Source organism: Pistacia vera, unplaced genomic scaffold (genome assembly GCF_008641045.1).
Source record: "Pistacia vera cultivar Batoury unplaced genomic scaffold, PisVer_v2 Contig526, whole genome shotgun sequence".
NCBI lineage: Eukaryota > Viridiplantae > Streptophyta > Magnoliopsida > Sapindales > Anacardiaceae > Pistacia > Pistacia vera.
The window spans coordinates 704854-728542 of record NW_022196364.1 but is presented as its reverse complement, the minus strand read 5'-3'; the positions used below and the strand labels follow the sequence as shown (position 1 = coordinate 728542).

Genomic DNA, 23689 nt, shown 5'->3' with positions numbered 1-23689 from the left:
ATCAAAAGTATTAAGAATCAATCATATCGTTAACCATAAAGGAAAATTTTGATACATTCTGAAAGATGATGAATACCTATTGCTGACTGAATTTAATGATTTCTCCAAGATAAACGAATGTTGTCCAATTTCTAAATCTTAATACTTAAAACTAATAAAACTAGAAAAGCATAATAAAGATCCCAAATCATGAATTATATGCTTGAATTAATATATAGATCAGAACTTTTATACATCTATATCCAAACCTTACAACCTGCCTATACAACACAACATTTCATGCCACAAAAATCACATCCTAAATTACAAAATATTACAAAAATTCTATCAATCACTGTAATCTTACCATGTATAGTAGCAGATTCTCAAAATTATTCGTATTGCTCATACTTTCCATATCCAAAATTTCCAAAAGACAGTCCAAATAAGCTAGTTGCAAATGAGATATTACAGGAACAAGAAATATAGTGAACTTTTTTCTCCCTACATCCAGTACGATGGTCATCAAAATTATCAAATAATGTTATTGGTATACAAGGATAACTTCACAACATTGCAAGTCCTACGATAGCTTGCGGATACATAACGATAAATGGGTTAAATAGTAGCATGGATTTTAGTGGGCAGAAGTAGCAGTATAATACAGTCGGTGTCAACGAGCGAAGAAATTTCTCACCTCCCCTTGCTATGTCACTGAACTGAGTGACATTTACTGGAGAGAGCAATGGATCAACTCCAGGGCTATCATCAATTGCATTTTCATATTGGCTTTTCTTTCTGCTGTAACTTCTTGTAGAAGAGGATGTAACAATATCTTTGTTCAAAAGGCTATTTGTTGTGTCCTTAAAATCGCAATCAATCAAACAACTTAGTTTTGAAGTAACAGTTTCCACTTCGATCTCTTCAGCAAGAATGTTAACGATGCATGACATTGGTGGCCGTAACATTGGTGACGCTTGACTGCACAATAGAGCGACTCCAATTATTCGAGAGCTTCGATTTCACTGAATCTGCTAAATTGGGATCTATCAGCCCCAAACTTTGGTTACTTTCATGAAGACTCCAGGCCTAGAAATATAATATAGACCATTCAAAAAGCATGAGTTTTTGCATTAAGGTACATTGGAGAAAGAAAAAAAAAAAAAACAAGTAAAAATTTAAGTTTATTCTCTTTACCCATTCAAGAAGATAAATCTTTTCCCTATCCAAGCTAGTATCAGAGTTTGCTCTTCCACTCATAATCTCCAAAGCAACAACACCAAAACTGAATACATTAGCCTTTTTGTCAAGTGTCCACGCATTGCGTACTCCGGTGCCAGATAGCCACTGCAAAGGGTTTCTCAAGGTTAAAATCCAAAAGTAAAGTTTGGGTACAGCCTTTACAATGTGAAAACCTTTATAAGTTAGCAAATCTGACATATATACAAAGCAATTCCATCATTATCAAAGATGACACCAAAAGTTTTCGAACAATAACGAAGTTGTCCCTCATTTTTCACATTTGGCCTTTAAACTTGACCGAAGAACGGTTTTTATGTCGTTTCTTCTCAATTATAGTTTTCTTCTACGTCAAATCAATTAAAACTCACAAAAAAAAAAAAAAAAACCAAGTCCGCCGCGGTTCGGGCAGCCACATAGCCCAACCGCATCTAGCCAGGTCAAATGACGGCTAGGCTGTCTGACCTCCCGGCTTTGGCCACCAATACCTTCTTTTCTGGTTGTCGCCTTCACCTCCTCTGCTCGTCCCGTCATCGCCACTTCTTCTGGCTGTCGGCGATTCTGCCACTGCCACTGCCACCTTGTAATACTCTCGGTTGAAGAGTTTTGATCCGATTGTGTAGTGTTGGAGGTTTACGTATTGGATTGTGGAGGGAGTTTTTCTTTTCCTATTGTGAATTATTTTATTTAGGTTTTTTCATTAAATTTGAAATTTATTTTAGAAAATTAGCTATTTTGAAAAGAGTAAACGACATATTCCCACCCCAAGGTTTGACGAAATCCCAAGTTAGTACCACTGATTTCATTTATTCCAGATTCACACCCTTAAAGTAACAATGTTATGAATTTTTAGGGTTTAGAGGGTATAATTACCATAATGCCCTTAACCCTAAATTAATTAAAATTATGTTTTAACCCCTAAAATAGTAGTATTACAAAACTTACTATTTTATTTTCAAAATATATCAAAAACACCCTCGGTCACTATACACCCTCACCGGAAACAGCCCGATCTGGGCTGTTTCCGAAGACGTCGAACCCCCTGGTCACCTCCATCACCTTCCCCGTAGTCCGTCGTCCAAAACCCCTCTGGTTCCCGACTCATTTACCCATCCAATTGCCGGCACCGTTAGGCTTAGGGTTTCGGTGTTTGTGGGGTTGCGTGCTATCCACCGGATTCCGGTCGATTCCGCGGTGAAAATCCAATTGGACACCACCAATGCAACCACCGTCCCCAATCTATAACCCCTATGTCCCCAGCAACCGTTTCGTCGTCATTCGCCGGCCGAGAGTTCGTGTTCATCGGCCGTTTTCATTGCCGTGGCCGGAGATTGCGAGTGATGAGGGGTTGTGAATGGTATGGTTTTGTAGAGGGAGGATGGGGGTTCAATGGTGGTGACTAGGGTGATTTTGTGGAAGAATCGCCGAAAAAGAGCGAAAAACGTCGAGAACGACGGCTGCTAACGTGCGCCGGAGGACTGTTAGAGGCGGTGGTCTGCTAACGTGCGCCGCCCATGTAAAATGACCATTTACCCCTTACGTTACATCAACGTTTTTCCGTCCTTTAAGGGTGGGAATCTGGAATAAATGAAACCAGTAGTACTAACTTGGGATTTCGTCAAACCTTGGGTGGGAACATGTCGTTTACTCTTTTGAAAATAATGAATAAATAAGAATAATTTTGGAATTTTAAACAGTCAAACCTGGTCAAGTTATAATTTTGTGGACGGAGAGTCAGGTTGGGTGGCACATATTAGATTACAAACTAAAGGTGGAATCGTTGTTTCACGAAACATAAGAAAATGTTATTCGGTTCTTTTTTTTTTTTTTTTTTTTTTTTTTTAAATCATGCCATTAAACATTGATCTATTAATTTTGTAGTGCCACATATTATTATAGAGAACAGTAAGTATCGTCGCCGACTGAATAAATGATCTCTCAGGACTATATGAGCATTAACCTGATTTTGAATGTAAATACTTAAAATCTAAGAAAAGCATATAAAGATCCCAAATCAGCAAGTATATCCTTGAGTTATATAGTTATGAAACTTTTATACAACTATATCCAAACCTTAGTACCTTCAAGCTGCATATACAATAAATCCATATTTGTCACATTGACGGTTAAATTCAAATGAAAAATATTTGAAACGTTACAAATATGACATTCCATGCCACAAAAATCACATCTTAAACTACACATATTACAAAACTTCTGTCGATTGCTTATTCTTACCCCTGTATAGCCAATTTCCCAAAATTATACATACTGCTGAAACTTCCAATATCCAGAAATTCCAAAGAGATTCCAAACAAGCTTGTTGCAGAAGAACTATACAGAGGTTTCTCTATATACATCTAATATGATGGTCTTCAAATTCACTGTGCAATTAATAGTTGTGGTATACAAGGAGCGGTGTTATTCACTCAGTTTCAGTGAGTAAAGAAATTTTCTCACCTCCCCTCTGCAATTATGTCCCTGAACCCAGGGCTTATTCTGGAGAGCAATGGATCACTCCAGGGCTAAGAACAGTTACACTGCCACATTGGCTCTTCTTTCTGCTATAATTTCTTGTCGATGAGGATGTAACAGTATCTTTGTTCAAAAGGCTATTTTTTATGTCCTTATAATCCTTATCATCAAATACTTGGCTTTGAAGCACCAGTTTCCACTTCGATGTCTCCAGCAAGCTGTTACACGCGTGACATTGGTAGCAGTAACATTGGTGACAATTAGTGCACAAGAGTGCAACTCCTATTACTTGTACAGTGCCAATTTCATTGAACTCAGATAATTGGGAATTTATCAGCCCCAAACTTCGGTTACTTTCATGAAGACTCCAGGCCTACAAATACCATAGAGACAATTCAAGGAATAAGATTTTTTAACACTAGGATCTAGAAGAAAGCATTAAAAAAAAAAATGGTAAAAGTGCCCATTCAAGAAGATAAATCTTTCCCTATCCAGGTTAGTCTCAGAGTTTGCCCTTCCACTGATAATCTCCAAAGCAACAACACCAAACTGGATACATCAGCCTTTTCTTTCAAGTCCAAGCTTTCCATACTTTGGTGTCGATAGCCACTGCAAGAAAATGTGTTTCCAAGGTTAAATCCAAAAGAAAAGCTTCGGTATATAGATTGCTCTCAAACTGGATTCAATAATCAGCCCTATTCCAGGCGCCCACTTGCCTTTACAAAGTGAAAAGCTTTATAAGTTAGCAAATCTTTCCTAATACAAAACAATTACATCATTATCAAAGATGACACAAAAGTTTCTCAACATACATTATTGCTCTCATAGTCTTCTCATCAATACATTTATGTTGAGCATGTGAGCACTTTGAAATACTCACAACAAAATCCACTAGAGTTTTGAAATACTCTGCAGCACATTCTAAAGGAGTATTAAGGAAGAATGGTAGTCAAGAATGATTGAAGGAGCTTACATGGTCCCTGCAACTCTGCGCGAGTGTGAGTTTTTCTGCTCTCATACAACTTGCCCAATCCAAAATCTGATATCTTTGGCGAGTTCTGCATCGAGTAAAATATTGCTTGCCTTGACGTCTTGATGTACATCTTTGGCCTAGAATCCTCATGAAGACATGCTAGACATATTGCAGTTCCCAGCATATATTGAACCGGGTAGGCCAATTGAATGCAATTCCCTTCTTCCTGCAGAAACATGGCTGCAATCATTAAGACTTCAAGAGTTATTGATATGGATAACTGAGGATTCATGGACAATTTATCCCCATAAACAATTTGGAGCTCAATAAAACTTTTACAATCAGCTCAAACCCGTTTGTGCTCTATTTGCCCATTAAACTTGCAGTTTTTTCTATATATATATATATAACTAAACACAATTTACATAGAGAACAGATATGTTTTCTTTAAACCTTGACTGGTTAAAACATTTGAAAGTCAGCAAATAGTATTTTGTACTAAAGATTTATTGTTTATACTGGAAGCAAATCATAGGAGAGAAATCACATGCATTAACATTGCAGTTGCTTGCAAAAAGCAAAGTAAAATTTTAAACTAAAGTTGATCATCAATTAGCATCCTCATACCAACAATACTTATCAAGGCTTGTTTTCAAGGTACTCATAAAAAAAGAGGAGCCTAGTTCCCTCAATGCAGCGACCATCCAATTTCACAAGATTGCAATGTTGCACTGAAGTTATGTAGCATCTCTAACAAACTGTTTTACCCTTGGAGGGATCCTAGAGAAAGTGCTTCACAGCTGTAACCCTTCCTCAGAAATCAAACTGTAGCACCAGATTTATAGACATAAATTATATATGCTACATCTTTGGTGAGTATCCAAAAGCTGAAATTCACCTAGTTTTCTTGTTAATATGGTAAACTTGATAATGCATTTCAATACAACATTGCAACCCAAGTTCCTTTGTGCTAAACATTGTTTGTAACTTGTAAATCAAAAATGTAAATGTAAGATACAAAGTTACCTTGTACACAGGTCCAAATCCTCCCTTGCCAAGCTTATTTGGAGGTGCGAAGTCTTATGTTGCAGGTCTCAACTAGGCATAACTGAAAGTTTTGAGTTCAGGTCCTATTCCAGTACACTGCATATCAAAGCAAGATTACATAACATTGAGGATTTGCACGACAAGTGATGATTACACCAGCAGCTTTGCCTATTTCAGAACAAACTCAGTTGCACTAGGACAAATTCTTACTTCTCTGGAATCTACTTTTCTCAAATGCCCAGAGAACCTTAACTTTGTGCCCAAGTGAATGCAAATTCATAAACTTTCTTGAACAACTTGGTTCCTGATACTTCAACTATTTTAATTTAAAAATCTCTTGGGCTCTCTTACCTTCCGCATCGTCATTGTGCTTTTTGTCCTCATGTAAAAAGTTAAAAATATCAGTATCAGCTCGAAATTCCGAGAGCTACTAAAATACCAACAATGAGCCCAGTCTGGTTCTTCTTATGTGCAATAGCAACAGTTGGAATGAAATCCGAGAAGTTAATTCAGTTAAATGTAAACCAGAAAGAAGCATATAAGCACATTTATTGTAACTCTTATCTTAAATGAAGATTCAAAGGAATCAAATAATTACCTGGAATGACAAAAGAGCTGAAACTAATGGACCGTAACTACCTCGATCAGGTATGCAACAGGTCCCTTTACCAACCCAAAATAGGTGAATTTTAAGGTAGTTCGCAGACACCTTAGCATAAAATTCCTTCGTAATTGCTTTTCCCACACACTTCCTTTGATATGTCAAAAATTTTTAGCTGGACAGTTCCCTACAGGATGAATAATGAAAGAAAACAGATGAAATTGTAATAGTAAAAATATAGATATATAATTAGCGTATGAACCATAACTTTCCAGTGAATGTTTACCCGAATATAGATATCAAAAACACACCTTCCAAGACTCGTCCACGTTTGTGGGCCTTGATCACCAAAAACGGTCTCAGCAAAGGACAAGCTTACATTGTAATGTCCATTCTCCAGACTAAGTCCATGGTATCTAAGTGATCCCAGGGATTGCATTGAAGACTGATAAAACTTCGGGGCTGCAGTGCCAGTCACTTGCAAGCCGATATTTTGAACATGAGTGCTAAATTGTCCATCAGAAAACAAACCCGCATCACTAATTGCCCATTTTTCCGCATCAAATACAATAAAAGAAGCTCCACCAAGATCATAGCTATCGATCCTCATACACTATGCTATCAACTTTCATTTCTTCACCACCACACTTGATTGCAAAACTTGAATCTGCAGTTGCAAAAATACACTATGCTATCAATTTGGTCCAGTTATCCTAACTGGAGCTGAATTAATAAACAATTTATAAAGCCACAGCAATACTATATTTAAGCAAAATAATACAGGGAGAAAGGTAATTGGTAGTATGCTAAATTTTAGAAAAATAATTATACAGCAGAAAGAAAGATGCTTACAGCACGGAGCATTTAGTGCAGGGGAAGTTTCTCTGCAGAGAGTTCAGTCCAGGGAGAATACTGGCAAGCACAGAGAACCTTACTGGTTATCTTCTTAAAGTAGCATATTCCATTGTTGAGGTTTTATATTTCTAGTAATTTTTTCTTTATGCAAGAGCCTTTTTTCAAAAACAAATCTGATACCTTAGTTATCAAAAAAGGAACTATCACTAACCTGATGTTTGAGCTGTCAAATGTGAAATTGTTGGCCCCTAGATTCCTGTTCAATTCAATGCAAAGATCAATTATACTTCAAAGTTTGAAGTATACTGACTAGAGATGTCTTATATTAAAATTATAACATGACAACTAATCAACTATGTTAGAATGACATCAGAAATGAGCTATGACTTTATGGTACACCAAATGGTTATTCCAAGTGACATTTGATTGGACATTGAAATTCAAGCTCATCAAGGCAATTAGTAGGTCGCTGTTAAGTAATTCTGATCATTGTCACATGATAAGAGAAAACTGAGTCACTAAAGGGGTAAGTGTTGAAGATGAATAATCAACAAATTCTCACACTGTCATCTGCTTTTCTCTTGAATTGGCATGATTGTCGTAAATTTTATTATTGACTAATTCATACAATCATGTAAAGCATTATAATCTATTAACAAAACAAGGAAAGAGGGTTATTGAGCTCCACAGCGCCTAAGGTCCAAAGCAATGTTTGATTTCTAGAAAATGAAGATGGAAAATAAGCTATTATGGTTCAAATGACATACAGCTGTTGTGAACCTGTAGTCACCCACCTTGAAAAAGTTCCCGATAGATAATTTTAAGATAAATCTTTGCAGGAGTACATTAAGCACCAGTTAGAAGGAATCATGCACTAACATAAAATTCCAAAAAGGGAACAAATCAGTTAAGATTTTCATTTGCTTTCATCAATTAATTGTCACAAGAAAGTGGTTACAACTATAGTTAAGATTTTTAAATTTTAAATGGGGTTCATGATACATATCTGTAGCAGTAGCGCATTTTTCATTTTTTTTTCATTTTCCATGGAAAAATCTTTGTATGAAGATATTTATCTTTCTTTTTCTTCTTAATCTATTCGTGAAGCATTTGGCACCAATACCTCTCCACTCTTCTAAATTTGAGCCTCTAAAACTTTCAAGGCAGATACAGCAAAAATGGACGTATAACATCACTACCTAACCAGACAAGATATAATAGGGCATAATTCTCAAGATAACTGAAATTAAGGCTTACACGTTTTCAAGATATACAGCTTTTTGCTGAGGAAGGGTTCCTGATAGACATTTGTTTCCAAGAAACCAAACCAGAGAAGCAAAAAACAAATGAATGTACATATAATGAAAGAATTAGGATCAGAGAAAATCTAAAACTAGAAACTAAAACTAACTTAAATATAAAGTACTCAAAAATCTAGAATCAGTAGAGAGAAGCTTTCAATAAATTTACAAGTGAGTAAGAGAATCGACACTGAACAAAGCACTTGGCATTTGACCAATTAAGTTGTTGAAACGCAAATCCCTTCAGAAGGAGAAAAAATATATATATTTAAAAAAAGCACGCACACGCATAAACAATAAAATACACACTCATACCATTACAAAACTAACTTACAGTGTATGTAAACTTTTATATTCTCCAATGTCAGAAGGAACGCTACCATTGATCAGAGCATTTCTCAGAGATCTATGGGGATAGAAAAGATTGAGCGGTGTCAAAATTAATCAGCTGAGATAAAAAATAGAAACTAAAAAGATAGATATAACTGAACGGTGTCAAAAAGGTTTCCAGCCTGAATCGCACCGGGCCGGCGGCAGGTGGTGGTTACGGAGGTTGTGGAAGAGGAGGGGATAGTGGCCGGCTGCCGTTGGTGCATTTCGCTGCAGGGGGGAATGGTGATGCAGTTTGGCTGTGATTGATTGTTGATTAATTGCCGGTGATGTGATTGATTGTTGATAGAGTTGAAGCCGTCGTCGACGGCGTTTGACCGAAAAAGCGGGAAACGTTTCCCACTTTTCCGGCCAAATGCCATCAACAATGGCTCCCCTGTTTTTACCGTTGGATAGACGACCTGAGATCTACCCAACAGTGACGGCGATGGTAATAGACTGGCCGCCTTCGACGGTTCTGATAACCGCCAGCAGCAATCGGTCGGAAAATATGGGTAATTTTGGAATTAACCGTAATACCTATTATAGATTAATTTTCTGATAAATTTAATTAATAATGGGGCTAATAAATAAAATTTTCTCTATGCATTCAAAAAATGGAGCTACATAAAGAGGCTAGACTGGGCTGTCGTCCGACCTAGCTTCTTGAAAAAAAAAAAAAAAAAAAAAAAAATACATATATATTAAGACGAAAATACCCTAACAAATGAAATCTAATTACTACAAGAGTTTCTTAAATTTAATTGTTTTTATCATTTGCACTCATTTTTCATAACAAATTACAAGTTACAACTCTCCTCTTCACTCATTTGGTGATGGCAAAAATATCCAATGGATTGGATATCCCTCCATCGGACCAACTTGGATTGGATCCATATATGAAATGGGTCAATATGGATAGAATCCATATTAATCAAAATGGATTGAAATGGATTATGGATATTCAATATTCAATCCATTATCTATTATCTACATACAATTCTTCATATTACAAAAAGAACTTAAATAAACATTCAATACATTGAATAAATAATTTCATAATTTTTTTTATAAATTAAAAATAAAATTTGAAATGACAATGACTATTGACACCATTAACAGCGGTTAACTGTGGGTCAATGGCAAGTCACTGCCGGCCAAAAGTGGCCCATTAGTGTCAAATCTAATCCCATTAAGGCTGGAACAAACCGATCTTATGGAATCTGGTCGAATCACTGGATTCTGACATTGATTTTGGCTACAAAAGGTGTTGGAATATTTCAATGCCTTCTACAACCAAAATAAGTGTCAAAATCCAGTGATTCAACCATATTCTTGTAGATTGGAGAAGTTTGATCCAAACTAGGCCGAAGGTGATGCCAACGAGCCACTTTTGACCGGCATTGACCATCGGTCAATAGTGGTTGATCGGCAGCCACTAATACTTAATATTATAACATATTTTTAAATATTTATCAAACACTTAATAGAATACAATTTAGTATGAAGGAAATTTTGTAGTTTGACCGCTTACTTGGGCTTACAATACAAAGAATTAATATGAGAACTTGAAAACTTGATAAAAAAATACAAAAATTAGATTAAACATGCATATTAAAATTTATGGATTGGATACTCCATAATCCAATCCATTATCTACAAAAATCAAATCCAAATCTCAGGGTCCAAAATTATTAAAAAAATTATACTAAATTAAAGTTTTACTTAAACCAAATCTCAGGAAGGTAATTGTTATCGTTCCAATCATTTTGGTCACCATAATTTGTTAATTATATTTATAGGGTGAGATATTATCAATTTAGGTACAACTTTTTTATGAAATATACTAAAAAAGCGAAAGTTTCAATTTGTTCAACTTAGGAATACTAAATAGTAACTTTGTTCATATTAGGCACAAACAGACACTAATTTCAATTTTTACAATTTAGGAACACTAAATAGTAATTTTGTTCAATTTAATTTTAAATGAAAACAATAAAACGATTTAGATACCCTTAGTTACTTATTTGGTTTTAGTCTTTCAATTTAAATTTAAAAACTAAAAAAAAAAAAATTAAGTTAAACATTTAAAAAAATAATTGTTTGATTTTAAAGTTTAACTATTAAAAATAATAAGAAAATAAGAAAAACCAAACATAATAAAAAAACTTATTTTTGTTTTTTAAATTTAAAAAATAAAAATAAAATAAGATAAATGTCATTGGCTTTTCCTCATGCCAATGGCGCAACTAGTAGAGGCCAGTCATTGGCTATATCAAGCCACGCTAGAACGGTGGCCTAGATTCGCTCTCGTTTCCTATTAAATGTAATTGCAATTAATAGATCATTTTTTGAATGCTTGTAACTTTTATGGATTTTTACTTTGCCTCTATTGACCATCTTTTTAACAATTTTGTTATTAAAGCTCATTATCTTTTCCTATTAACTTACCAAATTAATAATATTTTTCTGGCATAGGTTTAATTAATAGGAAATAACATTTCTCTCTCGTTGTGTGTTTCTTCAACTTTCTCTCATTTTCCCTGGTCATTTTTTAAGAGAGAAGGAGAAAAAGGAGTCTGTCAATGATACTAGTTATTTATATTCACATGCAAGAGGGGGTGAACTGGTTATTTTTAAGGAGTTTCAGGGCACATTGTAATTTTTCAAGGGGTTTAACAGAAAATATATCATACTTGACCAAGGTCTAGTCATCATATAACTATGTAAATACGAAAATACCCCTTTCCTGCTAACAGTTTTAGTTTTTATGTATAGTGGGTGTAGTGGCAAATTTCATTTTCTCTCATAAAATTTGACCTGATAAGAATTGCACTCTTTTGGCTTAGATAAAAAATACGGGCTTTCTTTCAAGGTAAAATAAGGGAAATCAAAACTGGAAAGGTTGACCACAATTTCAAAGGAGAAATTTACAATAATATAAATTTCAAATGAAGATTCTTTCCAAAATTGGTATAATCTGTCTGTATTTTAACAAAATTGAAACAACAACTCCATACCAAAATTTCCTAGGTTCCGTAAAGAGAAGGAGAGCATACAATTGACTGATAAGGCAGGTCGAATTATTGTTAAAGGTACAGTTGCATGTGGTCCTCCAATTTAGTTCCATCGATGGCGGTTCTAGTACAAAAAATGTGCCATTACCATCTACCATTTTCCAAAAATAAATGCACAACATGAAAAGAATAATTTTTGCAACCAAGTAAATAGCACCTATGTTTTATAGATGTTATATATTTATATGTGAAATTTTGGGCGTTAGAGAAGAGTAGTATTATTGAATTTTATTACATTGTTACAAATATAATTCATAAAATATTTCTATAATATAATCCGTTATTAGTGATATTATTAATTTCATTAACTAATTATAGTATGAACAAATTCTACAAATCCTATAGGGTTAGTTTAAAGTTTTCATTAATTATAATTTAGAGTTAATGACATGTTCCCACCTGAAAAATGGTTAATTGACAAATTCACACCCACTCGCTTTTTAAATGCTATTTTACCATTCACAACAGAATCCCGTTAGTAGTTTTTACTGTGATAAAGGGTAGTATGGTCATAAATCATTTGTAAGAAAAGGTAAAATGACCAATTGACATTTTGCTTAGGAAATCAAAATTTAAAAAGAGTAAACAACATATTCCCACCCAAGCTTTGACGAAATCCCAAGTTGGTACCATTGGTTCCATTTATTCCAAATTCCTACCCTTAAAGTGACGAGAAAACGTTTGATGTAACGGTAAAGGGGTAAATTGGTCATTTTACATGGGCGGCGCACGTTAGCAGACCACCGCCTCTAACAGTCTTCCGGCGCACATTAGCAGTCGTCGTTCTTGACGTTTTTCGCTCTTTTCCGACGATTCTTCCACCAAAAATCACCCTTGTCACCACCATTTGAACCCACATTCTCCTCTCTACAAAACCATACCATTCACAACCCTTCATCACTCGCTGATCGTCAGCCACAGCAACGAAAAACGGCCGATGAACACGAACTCTCGGCCAGCGAATGACGACGAAACGGTTGCTGGGGACATAGGGGTTTTATAGATTTGGAGACGGTGGTTGCATTGGTGGTGTCCAATTGGATTTTTACCGTTGGAATCGATTGGAATCCGGTGAAGAACACCGAAACCCTAAGCCTAACGGGGCCGACGATTAGAGGGGCAAATGAGTCGGGAACCAGAGGGGTTTTGGACGACGAACTATGGGGAAGGTGATGGAGGTGACCAGGGGGTTCGACGTCGTCGGAAACAGCCCAGATCAGGCTGTTTCCGACGAGGGTGTATAGTAATCGAGGGTGTTTTTGATATAATTTGAAAATAAAATGGTAAGTTTGTAATTCTACTAATTTAGGGGTTAAAACATAATTTATTAATTTAGGGTTAAGGGCATTATGGTAATTACACCCTCTAAACCTTAAAAATTCATAACACTGTTACTTTAAGGATAAGAATCTGAAATAAATGGAACCAATGGTACTAACTTGGGATTTCTTCAAACCTTGGGTGGGAATATGTCGTTTACTCATTTACAAATTGCATATGGGGAATCATAGGCTGGGCCAATGACACATGTCCAAGGAAGTTGACAAAAAAAGAAAAGCAAAAGTCATTTTACTTTTGCGTATCTTGGAAGAGTTGACTGTTGGGTTTTCGTTTAATAAAGGTCGACTACGTTCTTGCAATTTTTACGGTGATCGGTGATTGTTAACGGCGATTTACACTAATGGGTTGGATTGGTTGTTGGCGATTGTCGCGTTTAGTGTTCATTCAGGGTGTTGACAATTAGTGCTGTTATTGTGAAGATTTTCCGTCGAATGACAAGTTTGATAGGCGACTTCGAGTGAAACAGCTGATCATCGTTGAGACTTCTGAGGTCTGTGTTATGCTTCGGTTTTGGGAATATCATTTTTTCAGCTTTTACGTTTTTATGGTGAGGCATGCAACAAAGTCGCCATGTTTTGGGAAGGATTAAAGACAAAGAATTGTTAGTTTTCACGATATGAAATGGCAAAAAAATTATTATTATTTCTTTTAAAATAATGAATTTCACATGAAGTTTTCTTATTTTATTTGTTTTTGTGATTGATTTTGGTTGTGGGTCCATTTTAGTAATAGTTACAAATGTCTCCTATAGTTTGTGGGAAATTGATTTTTTTATTTGTTGTATTTAAAAAGATGATTCTGACTGCACATTTGTTGTTCATTTTCTTTATTCGTTAAAATTTCTGTTTTGTCAGCTGCTGTGAACCAAGTAAAAGATGTTGAAATATCCAATAAAAAGTTCCCTCATCTCTTTGTTTTGAAAAAGAAATGCTCATGAACTTTCCCATGTTGTTTTCCTCAATAATTATGGCTTCTCATCATGCCCAAAACCTTCATCAGTATTGACTTTGCATTCCAGTAGATGATGATTGATTATGCAATTTATATACATAGTTTTCAGAAAGTATTTTTATTATTGTTGTAATTGTAAGTCTGCTGGTGGAAGTGGTTAGAAAACTGGTTATGTAAGTTTATGTGAGGAAGAGAATAATTGATAATTGACATTAAATTTACACTGATGTATATGTGTGTGTGTGGTATGGTTGATGATTTGGTTGTTAATTTTTCCTGTAGGTGGGTTAGAAAACATAGTTGGAAGAGACAAGAATCGTCTGTGAGTGGAATTGCTTCGCATCCTAATAATGTGGGTATCTCATGCTTTGATTGTTGTACCCTTTTTTTAGCATTTGTAAACCTTTTGCGTGAATGCATAAATTTACTTTACATTTAGGGATTGAATTCATGGTTTGAATGTTCTGTTGCATGAGGTTGGATTGGTGTTTGTTGACATTCTAACTGCCGAGTTCAGTTATGGTTTATATTTACTTTTCATTTAACTGAGAATAGCATGTTTGAAGGGTCTGAAAATTCTAGGCCCAAAACAGTTTAAAGCCCTGAACTAAACCTGTTTGAATTGTGTAAAATCTGGGCCCAATATCAGTTTGAAGCCCCAAAATAAACCTGTTTGGGGTTTGTAAAATATGGGCCCATCAATAGTGTAACTTTGTAATGAATTTAATTGTACTTGCTGGGTTTTTGCATATATTACTGGCTTAAGGTATTAGATATTTCATTTAATAAATTATTAGAATTATATACTGTGAACACAATGTGTTTTGGTCTGATGTTGATTACTTATTCTTGTGGTTGCACCCTAAACTGTTTTTTTTTTCCCTTCTTTATTATCATTGTCACAAGTTGTTTGTGGTACTTGTTGCTCTGCTTTGGTATGATGTTGATTACTTCTTATTGTGGCTGCACCATAAATTGGTTTTTTTCTCGTTATTGTGGTTGCACCCTAAATTGGTTTTTTTCCTCTTCTTTGTCATTGTCACAGGTTTTTTAGTGGAAATTCTAAACAGCGGTATAACCATCTTTGCCACCAATGGCAGGTTTTCAACTGATCACATTTTGCTCATTTTTTATGTTATATACTGGAGAATGAATTTGTTTTGATAATATCGAATCAAGATTGTTATGAATTTGCTTTGATAATATTGAATCAGAATTGTTGTGTTTACAACAGAAGTTATTTTTACCCAAACTTTATATTCTCCTCTTTTAAAAACATTATGCTTTTACTGTTATTATTGCATGTTTGCAGGTTGAATAGGTCTAATGAAAACATTTCCAAATTTTATTGGGTTTAGGGTGACTAAAATGCATTGTGATTTTGCAATCTTAATTGACAAAGTAAATGTAATATAAATATCTACTCAATACGCACCACATACACGGACGAAATAGTAATTTCATTTGTGTTAATTTTTCATAATCTGACTGTTACTCATTTGTTAAAAAAATTTGGGACAAATTAGTAATTCAATTATTGTTAAAAGATGGGGGTATCTCAATAATTTTATAATTAAAATTGGGGTACATTGTATTTCACTCACATATGATAAAAAAAAAAAAAAAAATTACAGTCAAACAATTAAGGGCATTTTCATATTTACAATGAAAATATATGTTTTTAACATAAACTGTTAACAGGATTTCTATTGTGAGTGGTAAAATGATATTTAAAAAGTAGGTGGGTATGAATTTGTCAATGAGCCATTTTTTGGGTGGGAACGTGTCCTTTAACTCTTATAATTTATCCCCACCTATTATTTATGAGAAATAGTGGACTGCATTAAGTAGTTTAAATTTTATTAATTTTTGTTACGAATTTCTATTAATGTTTTAGTTTAATTTTTATTTAATCTTTGAATAATTTTCTTACGAATAAAATGAGTTCGTTTTCTTCCATAAAAAATGAGTTCGTTTTCTTCCATAGTTGAGTTCAATAATAATTGATTACCTTAATTGATAAGTGTAAAATGGATGACCAAGTGTCAATCAATTAAGGTTGAAAAACCCACATGTTTATCAAATATCTTAGAAGGGGCCTTGCTGTTATCGCCCGAATAAGTGAAATTGATGACCCAAAACACCATTGCCATCTCTCTCGACGAAAAAATAAAAAACACCTCCAGCTTGAGTTCCATGGCTACGCCTAAAAAGCTTCACTTAACCATGTTTCCATGGCTAGCCTTTGGTCACATGCTCCCCTTCTTTGAGTTAGCCAAGCACATTGCTGGAAAGGATCACGAAGTCTTTTTCATATCAACTCCTAAAAACATCGAACGCTTGCCAAAAATCCCTTCAAATTTATCACCATTCATGAACTTCGTGTCCCTCACTTTACCCCATCAAGATAATCTCCCTCAAGACGCAGAAGCCACCACTGACTTGCCATTTTCCAAAGTTCAATACCTCAAAGTTCACTCACTTTACCCCATCAAGATAAACACCAGGAGTCTTTAACTCAGTTTCTACAAACTTGTACTCCTGATTGGAACATTTACGATGTCTTCTCTTATTGGTTACCACCAATAGCTGCTAATCTTGGCATCTCCTGCGCCTACTTCAGTATCTTCCCAGCTTGGTCAATATGTTTCTTCGGATCATCAACAACCGCAATGATCAACGGAGAGGATCCAAGGACTAAGCCGGAAGATTACACTGTTCCTCCCAAGTGGGTACCGTTTCGTTCCGACATAGCATTTCGCCTCCACGAGGCGAAGAAAGTGTTCGTTCATCTTAAAGAAGACGATTCGGGAGTGAGCGACTTGTTTCGTTTGGGATCGGCGATAGCTGGTTGTGATGAGATAGCTATTAAGAGCTGCACGGAGCTAGAATCGGAATGGTTAAACCTCATGGGAGAGCTTAATGGTAAACCAATTGTATTCGTCGGCCTATTACCGCCCTCGGATAAAGATAACAGAGAGAATGTAACTGAGTACAATTCCTGGCTTATAATCAGCGAGTGGCTAGACAAACAAAAAAACAGGTTATGTGGTTTATGTAGCTTTAGGAAGCGAGATAAATCCGAGTCAAGAAGACCTCACTGAGTTGGCTCGAGGGCTAGAGCTATCCGGGTTACCCTTCCTTTGGTGTCTGAGAAAGCAGCACAATCCGGTGGAGCTTCCGGATGGGTTCGAGGAGAGAGTCGAGGGCCGCGGAGTGGTGTGGACGAGTTGGGCACCTCAACTGAAGATATTATCTCATGAATCGGTGGGAGCGTTCTTGACTCATTGTAGGCTAAACTCGATTATCGAGGCACTCAATTATGGGCATCCATTGGTTTTGCTACCTTTTGTGATGGATCATGGGTTAGTTTCAAGAGTTTTTGCAGAGAAGAAAGCGGGGATAGAAATAGAGAGAAATGAAGAAGAGGTGGTGTATACGAGGAAGTCGGTGGCGGAGACATAGAGGATGGTGATAGTTGAAGAAGAAGGAAGAGTTTACAGGGATAAAGCCAAGCAAATGAGGATTATAATTGTTGATAAGGAACTTTAGAATCAATATGCAGACAATTTTGTTGAGTTCCTTCAGAATTATAGACAAATTTCTAGGTATTGAAATTACATTTTAGGTTAATTAAATTAAGCTAATAAATCAACATATCATCTTCTCCTTTCATGGATGCTATGCTTGTTGCTTGTACCTTTTGGCTTCATCAATTTTGTACTATTTCTATTTCTTTTTTCATAATTCCATCACAGCGATTAACATGACGAAGACAATGCTCCACCATCACGGTATCCAAGACACAGAGTAACTTTGTCCAATTTTGCTAACATGCAGGTCACACACTAACCATGCCAAATTTTGCCGTCAAGATTTGAGAATCACTCCACCTATAACTTAAACTTCTTGTATTTTGTCTCTTATGTGCATCCATCATCTCGAAATAACTTATCTCCCAAGGTCACAACTTAGAGCTCTGATACCAATTATTGTGGGGGTTTAATTAGATACCAACAAATAGTAAATCCTTGAAAACAAATATAATGCGAATAAATGACAAAAAAATAAAAAAATAATCACACACAAACACAAGATTTATAATAGTTCGCTCTCTGTATGAGAGATATGTCCACTTTACCACTGCGGAATTTCACGTTGAAGGAAAAGAAAAATTACAAGAATCTCTCAAGCCTCACACACTAAACCCTATTTGATGGCTTTCATTCTCTAATTGTGGCTTTGCCTTCTATTCTTTTGTTGTCTCTAACTCTAGGACTTAACACTTTTTTATAGATAATACATGAGATACTATTCCTAATGGGACTCAAATACTATATCCTAATAGGAATTTTATTTTAATTCCTCATACAATTATATTCCTATTCCTAATTGTATTCATAAATGAAAAACAATTTTACAAGGGAACAAATAGGAAAGTGAGCCACAATATCCCAACAATCTTCACCTTGGCGAGTTTTCCATCAAAGCGATGAACGTGAGAGTTATCCATCACAGGAATAAATGTGAGAGTTTTCCATCACAACAATGAACATGATGAAGATAACGCTACACCATCACGACATCCAAGTTGTAGAGTAATTCTGTTCAATTTTGCTAGCATCGATCCAAGTTGCATAGTAACCATGCCAAATTTTGCCACCAAGATTTGAGAACTACTCCACCTAAAACTTAAACTTGTTGTAGTCTGTCTCTTATGTGCATCACCATCTCGAAATAACTTATCTCCATAGTTAAAGCTCTGATACCACTTGTTAGGAGATCGCACAGCAGAAAACATACATTCGAGATAAATAACATAGGAATAATATCACTCTACACTAAGAGACATGATATTTACGTGGTTCAGCATAACCCTCCTACATCCACAAATGAGAGAAAACCACTATAATGAACACGATACCTGGTACATAAAACAGAGCGGGAACAATCATAGTTTCTAACCACGTTTAACCTAGTAACTAGAATGGAAACAATCACAATTTCTAAGACTCTATCTCCATGATGTTTAATAACTTTTACATCAAATACCTTGTGTTCTGACATTCTGCTATTCTCTCATAACCTTGAATTGGTTCTGACCCCTATATTTATAAGAAGTATATGAGATATTCTATTTCTAATAGGATTCATATTTCAATTCCTATTAGGACTCCTAAATTCTATTCCTATTTACAATTGTATTCTTTACTAAATAATTTTCCTAAAGACATACAATTTCACATGAGAACAAATAGAAAAGCGAGCTATAATATCTCAACACATACAATCTGTGGCTAAATTGAAAATTGTGTCTCGAGGGCCAAAGCTGTACTCCCCACCTACTGTAACAACTTGGGCAAACCAAACAAGCTAACTCGTTATGGACTTTACCCAAGCTTCTTTCACCCAAAGTGCATTTACTTGGTAAAAGAAACGTGAAGCTTGTAACATAACCCAAATTGTCTTTCTCTATCTAGTACCTATGTGGAATGTCAAAAGCACAAATCATCCCATGAAATCACAAAGAGTTGGATTAAAATATAGGAATCCACAGTATTAAGCTTGAACTGAAATTAGAAAGAGCCTCCAGTTTAATTTTTACCTTTTACTAGACACTCATCATGGGCCGCTGGTTCCAATCTAGTCCAATCTGGGGTTTTCGGGTTATGAGCATATCACTATATGGACCAAGAATGAAGCCATTTGTGATCAATGAAAGAAAAACTTCCTATTTCACTGTCGTAGAGTCGTTGCTATAGGACTTTAATTTACTATGTTTAGGACTATCTAATAATTCATGTCGACATGCAAGAAGTCTTAAAATGCACATAAGGATGATGTATGCTCAACAAAATGAATCAGTAGAATTTAATATAAGACATCAAATGCTATGGAGCTGAGGGGATACATTTATTGATTTGCGTATTTATTTTTTACAAGAAATTCATATAGTTAATAAATTTAGGAAGATCAACAGTATATTAGCAGTATCAATAGTATTGAACATTGGCACTGAATCAAGATGCCTTCTACATCATGCCTTAAAGGGGACAAGTGTTGGCACAGAATGACCACATGTAAATGTTTGATATATTAAGTAGCATCAAGTTCAAGCCATCAACACTTCTATCAATAAGCTTGTTGATGCTTAATTTTGGACACCAATGACTCGCACGTGCAAAGTACAAAGAGAGTCTTAGAAATTACACGTGATAGATCCATGAGATTTGAATATGGTGCTGAGATTATATATATTGCAGAAACATAAATAATAGACTAATAAGAAAATCGTCAATGGGTCAACGGTATATAAGTGTATGAACAGTCAGAATTCTCTCTATCCTGATATTTGCCTCTACTGAAAGAATCTACTTGCTCTTTGTTAGGGTTTAGTCGATTTGGGGAAATCTTTGTAACTTGGGGTTGATTGGGTAATTATTTAGTCAATCAGGAGAGTTTTTGCTCTTGTTCTTAGGGATTCCTAGTGAGTTTCTCTGGGGTTAGTTACTAAGATATTTTTCTTGTAAATTGATAAGAGTTTGATCTCGATTGTAGTTGTTCTTGTTTGGATCTTGATTTAATAAGTAGTACAACGAGCTCTCCCATTTCCAAAGCTTAACGTGGACGTGGCCTATCCAATTTGGATAAGTGAACCATTGTAAAAATTCGTGATGTGTTTGTTCTTGATTTCTTGCGATTGTGTGTTTAGTTGTTTGTCTGTTTAATTTGGTTAGTTACAACAATATTAACTCTAATTTGATCACAACAATGTTATGTAATCATGTACAATATTTCAAGAACTTAACTAAAGTGGTCCATAACACTGCCAAACTAAAGCATTCATTAAATTATTCTCATATCCATTGGAATCTTTTCAATACTTACAATAATGTCATGTTACTTTTTTTCTTTTTAAGAATTAAAAAAATACAACGAAGGAGAACTCCCTTTCAAGGGAAAAAAACTTTGGACAGACCACAAAAAGGCCAAGATAACAAGAGGATATATAATCCATTTAACGCTAAGTCCAGTGAAAAACAAGGCCTTAGCAAAACAGAAACTCAAACACAAGCTGCTGGTCCAACCATTATCATGCTTGCCAAAATGCGCCCATTCCACGCAAAGAAGCACACAGCATGACTATCATAGCCTACACCTATTTCCCTCCACCAAAACAGAACGTAATTTAGGGCCACCATGGCAGTCATCAAAATAGTCTGATCATAAATGTCATGTTACTTTAAATTCCACTTACAATACTTAACTTGTTGAACTCATCTCATTCATGATTAGGGTTGACAATTTCTAGCGATGATGATGGAGAAGGGGTTGGGGACCTTCATTGTAATTACTAGTAAAGAACATTGATGGAATGGAGTAAATTGTTATTTCAAAAGCTTGAAGGGGAAATATTTATTCAATGAAACTTTAGGGGAAATATTACTTTAAACTTTAATTTTAATTATATTTTATTAGTATGTATAAATATATAAAAAAAATTATCTTTGCATTTTCAGCAACTGAGAAGCACATAATTAGTTCTAAATATCTCTGAAAATGATGCTTTCAATATTGTTGTGATAATATCAAATTTACGTCTAAAATGTACAATACGTCTTGTTTGTAGTCGACAACTATCTTGCAGTATTGTATTCTTGAAGATTTCGATATTACAAGTCTACAATTCAAAGCTCTCAATCAAGAAGATGAATAGACTTACCATCTATGGACAAAACAAGTTGCACAACGTCTTCGACCAGTGAATTTAAAAGACATTATCAGAGAGAATTGGAGGCTTAAGATGCTATTGCATTTCTTTCATAAAAACCTAGTTTAGATTGTTAGTGTTAATCTTACTAATACAAAGGGTTTTTATATACTAATCCACCACCCATACAAATCAATAGACACTTGATCTAACCACTTGGCTTGTGGCCAGATGGCAAGACCTCAGATCACCCAAATGTTTTGTGTTTGAGTCTCACCAAGTGGTGACCTATCACATTTGTGATTTATTTACCTCATTGGACTTGTAGGGTGTTCAATGGATCCCCGAGAATTAATTGAGATACGTGCAAACTGACTCGAAGACTCCGTTAAAAAAAAAGAAAAAGGACCCTTGACATTAAAATGCTACATTTAAAAAAGAAATACAATTATTTGTAGTAAGTTGGAAAGTGGTGTGGGGATTAAAGAGAATGTTATAAAATATGTGGCTATGCACCATACAAATTGATGACACATGACCATGCTTTTGACATGTGGCTTTTTAATGTTATTGATTTGTATGGGCAACGAAATAATATACAAAGCCATTATGTTTCCTTATAAGATTAACATTTTGAACAATGTTATGTTTATAACTGAATTATAAAAATGAGTAATACAACTAGACAAAAAATAAAAGATAAAATAGTCATTTTTTATGAATTTTATATAATTTTTATGTGATTGTATGACTCAGTTGTAAATAAAACATTATTATTAACATTTATCTTATAAAAGTTGTTATGAAAAAGCACAATAGCATATCAGCCCAGTGAACTAGGTTTCTATGAAAAAAGTGTAATAGCATGTAGTGTTTCAGTTCTCTCTCTACTTCATCTAAAAGTGTTTTCTAAATTTACTAATTGAAGATATTGTGTAGCTTGTTTTGCCTTTAAAAAATATGCTATATCATCTTCTCGATATAGTGTTTTAAATTGTAGACTTCCAATTTGTTGTTTCATATAATATTAATAACAAGATAAATAATAAATGCAAACTAGCTTTATTTTTTGATGTGGAAGATTCAATTTTATTGACAACCACGGAGTATACTTATAAAGATAGCCGTATAAAACAAAAATGTGAGTAAAACTAGCTTTACTTTCTAATATTGCACTGTCATGTTATCAGTTTTTTTTTTTTTTTTTTTTTTTTAATCACTTCTTTTTCTTGATAATGTTTTAATTATATCTTGTTATAAATTTAACCTAAAAAGGGTTTTCTTTTTGTCTCGTAAACAAGCAATTAGTTTTTTTTAATGATATTTGAAAAAACTTGGTTTTACTTGGACTTAAATCAAAATGTATTCATTCATTTTATATACATGTGACAACATTTAGCAACAACTAACCAAATTCATGTGATTGTTGTAAATTTTAATATATATTGATTGATTGATACAAAAAAATTAAACATTTTTCATTTAGTGGAATTTCCTTCTCAAAGTGGGCTTTCATTGAGTCAAGTCAAGTCAACCTAAATTAATTTAATTAAAACTGAGATGTTTTAATAAATAAATAAATAATAATAATAATAAGAACAGAAAGACCAAAAATAATCCCTTGCAGAATAAAGAACCCAAATCAGGAATTATATATAGAGTTTTGAAACCTCAAACTTGCCATATCTCCAAGTTCTAAGTAAGTGGCAGATAAGATATTACACACACAAAATAATAATAATAATAATAAATATTGTGAATTTTTATCTC

At 34.6% G+C, this 23689-nt stretch overlaps 1 protein-coding gene, 1 long non-coding RNA gene and 1 pseudogene across 2 annotated transcripts; 2 read left to right on the top strand and 1 right to left on the bottom strand.

Moving 5' to 3' along the window:
- Positions 1–6268: 6268 nt before the first annotated feature.
- On the bottom strand, positions 6269–6924 carry LOC116107071 (probable LRR receptor-like serine/threonine-protein kinase At1g56140). Its single transcript, XM_031393368.1, has 2 exons — positions 6626–6924; positions 6269–6501 (listed from the first exon to the last, which is right to left on the bottom strand). Exons 1-2 carry the CDS (start codon positions 6922–6924, stop codon positions 6486–6488), a joined length of 315 nt encoding a protein of 104 aa, XP_031249228.1. The 3' UTR covers positions 6269–6485.
- A 6597-nt stretch (positions 6925–13521) lies between these two features.
- LOC116107074 lies at positions 13522–15354 on the top strand. The gene is made up of 3 exons (XR_004124397.1): positions 13522–13747; positions 14491–14560; positions 15254–15354. It is a non-coding gene; the product is annotated as an uncharacterized LOC116107074 (long non-coding RNA).
- A 1050-nt stretch (positions 15355–16404) lies between these two features.
- LOC116107033 lies at positions 16405–17823 on the top strand (annotated as a pseudogene).
- The last annotated feature ends 5866 nt before the right edge of the window (positions 17824–23689 follow it).